Source organism: Chrysochloris asiatica, unplaced genomic scaffold, assembly GCF_000296735.1.
Source record: "Chrysochloris asiatica unplaced genomic scaffold, ChrAsi1.0 scaffold00195, whole genome shotgun sequence".
Lineage (NCBI taxonomy): Eukaryota > Metazoa > Chordata > Mammalia > Afrosoricida > Chrysochloridae > Chrysochloris > Chrysochloris asiatica.
Window position 1 is genome coordinate 5,686,540 of NW_006408713.1, and position 3,054 is coordinate 5,689,593.

Here is a 3,054-nt window from a genome sequence, read left to right on the forward strand (position 1 = left end):
GAGGCAGTGTGGTCCCCCTAATAGACCTGTGTCTGCTGCTGCTTTCTCATCAGGTGTCGGGCAGTTCAGCGATGACATCAAGCAGATGATTGGGCGTCGTCCTGGACTATACTGGCGTCTGTGTTGGAAGTTTGTGAGCCCCTGCTTCCTTCTGGTAAGGGGCGACGGTGGTCACGTGGTCCTCCTCATACTGAGACTCTGCCCCCCACCCCCATCCACCACACACATGCTCCGGTTCCAGCTGCACTTGGGTTTTCAGACGATGCCATTAACATGCCTGAGGCCCCGGAGGGGATGCTAGATGCTGCTTTGAGACTAGGGACACTGGCCTGGAATTGGCAGGAGTTTCAGAGCTCACTCAAGGCCCCCAGGATCATCGTCGGTCTTCTCTGAGGTATTGTGCTGCCTTGGTTCTCTAGAACTAGTTGTTGTGGAATTGACTCCAACTCAGGGCGACCCCATGTAGGTACGTGCTTCACAGTTTCCTCAGTGGATGATAGTTGGGGAAGTTGATCACCAGGCCTTTCTTCTGAGGTACCTGTAGGTAGATTCAAACCACCAACCTCTTAGTTAGAAGTCAAGTGTGTTAACTGTTTGTACCAGAGAAAAACTTCCTTGCTAGTCTCCAAGGGCACACCGACCTTGATTTAAGGTGCAGGGATCACCTGATGTATAGTCCCCATCACCCTATTTCTGCCTTTAGGATCAAATTGGAATGTAAAGCTTCTGAGGGTAGAATGGCAGGTACTCGAGGACCCAAGGTCAGATTGAGACTGAGCATCCTCCATAGACCACTACCACCAGGGATTCTTCCTCAAGCAAGGACCCATTGTTGTTGTTGTTGTTGTGTAGTGTCAGCCAATTCCAGCCCCTAGCCACCTCTGGGAGAGAGGTGTTGTTGTTGTTGTTAACTGCCATTGAGTCAGTTCCAACCCATAGTAACCCTGTCTAGGGTTTCCAAGGATCAACTGGTGAACTTGAACCGCTGACTTTGCAGTTCAAACAACTTTGCAGTCTGGCGCATTAACCCACAGTGCCACATCAGGACTCCCATAGGATTTATAAAGCCATAAATCTTTACAAGAGCAGATTGCCACATCTTTTCCCCCAGTAAGTAACTGGTGGGTTTGAACTCCTGAACTTTTAGTTACCAACCAAAGTCTTAGGCATTTTGTCACCAGGGTTTTTTTTTTTTTAATATATCTATAACTTAGTTCTACTAATAAAGCTATTCATATATGTTGTTGTGTTTCATTGGGTCAATTCCAACTTATAGCAACTCGATGACACACAGAATCATATATGAAAAATCACCCTAACTCACTGCCATCAAGTTGATTCCCCCTTAGAGCGATTCTATGGGACAGAAAAGAACTGCCCCATAGGGCTTCTAAGGCTGTGATCTTTACAGAAGCAGATGGCAGTATCTTTCTACCTTGGGACAGCTAATTGGAGTTAGAAAACCAAAAGGGAAGAACATACTAAGCATTTCTCACATTAAAAGAACTGAAAACAAAATTCATTCCTCACCTTGCAATATTGGATTCATGGTGAAAATATTGAATGATGCAAAAAGAATAAAAAGAAGATGAAAGGATCCTGAGCCTCATCCAGAATCTTCTGAGGTTGGACATCCCCACTAGCAAGTATAAGCAGACCAGCCTGGAACAGCTAGAGCAACAGAAGATACATCTTCAAAGAAGGCTCATCAGGAAAAACCCAAAACAAAAATGGCAGTATGACTGGCTACTACAAGAATAAGCAAGTTGTTTGTCATTAAGGCAAGCAATCAAGTCCTTTCAGGACAAACCCTCCTCTAAGACTCAAACTCAAAGGGAACACATGAGCAGGCATGTAAGCTTTTGGACAACCACACTGATCTGTTGATGAGTGGAATAGGGGGAAAGGCAGCAATGAAGAAATGGGCTGAGTTCAACCATGTTTCATAGACTCCCACTTACCTGAAGATGAGAGAGAGAAGAGGAAGGGCTGGTTGGTCCAAAGGGCTGGTTGGTCCAAAGACCTGTGGACACCTGAGCCCATGGACAAGGACATAGCTATAGAGGGCTAAAGCTGAAAGTGAAGTATCCAGCTGATATGAAGTGAGGGGAGATGCACAAGAACACCCAAACTTGCAGATAGTACTCATTTGACCTAGCCTCGATGACTTGATGATCACAACTCAACTAGAGGAAGATAAAAAAAAATTTTTTTTTTTTTTGGATAAAGGAAATGAAGGTAAATTGCTACAATTTGATGAACCTGACCTGTACTCATGGAGGTAGTAGCTCTAAATACCAACAGAGAGGAAAGGAATCTTCACATCAAGTATCAATCATATCCCCTCTGTATACAGGGTAGATAGGGACGGGCAACTTAGACATTGGCTACGTAAAATGAGGGGGCAATAAAGGCACAAAGTGACTGCTACAAAGTTTCAAGAGGGAGTTTAGTTTAAGATGGGGCGGGGGGGATATAGAGTCCCCACTGAATAGTTTTCATTTTGTCTAGATGGGTCTGGTGAAAAGAGATGGGTCTGGTGAAAAGAGATTCTTATGATTCAATAGTGAGTAATTGTTGTCATAATTAATTGAGACTGTCACAATTGTAAAGGTAGAAGTTTTGTAACAAAAACAGGGGTATAGTTAATATTACAGTCCAGAAACAGAGGACCCTTGGATCATCAAGGGAGAAGAGCACAAGTGGAATGTGAGACCTTATCCAGAGAAGCAGCGACCCCAGAGGTGGAGGAAGAGATGGGGACATGGAGAGAGGGAGCAAGTGAGGACTCTAGATTCATGGAAAGAGAGGGACTAAGAGCTGGGGGCCAGGAGGCAGACTTGCAGAATGTGCCCTTTGGTGGTATAAATTATTATATATGCATGAATGTTTAAAAAAAACAGCTAAAGTGAATAGAGAGAAATACTGTTAACTGATAGTACATAGAGGGGATTATAATTATTGTAATGAAACAAAGTATATGATTTGTTGAATGTAAAACTGATGATCTACCCTGTAAACTTTCATTCAACTCACAATAAAAACTTTAAAAAA

General features: G+C 43.6%; 1 protein-coding gene across 1 annotated transcript in view; it reads left to right on the forward strand.

The window, feature by feature from the left end:
* The window catches only part of SLC6A3 (solute carrier family 6 (neurotransmitter transporter), member 3), an 87,305-nt gene that overhangs the window by 67,099 nt on the left and 17,152 nt on the right, over positions 1 to 3,054 (forward strand). Inside the window, exon 12 of the mRNA XM_006872377.1 lies at positions 54 to 154. Within this exon, the coding sequence (XP_006872439.1) occupies positions 54 to 154 (101 nt within the window). The remainder of the gene's footprint in view (positions 1 to 53; positions 155 to 3,054) is intronic.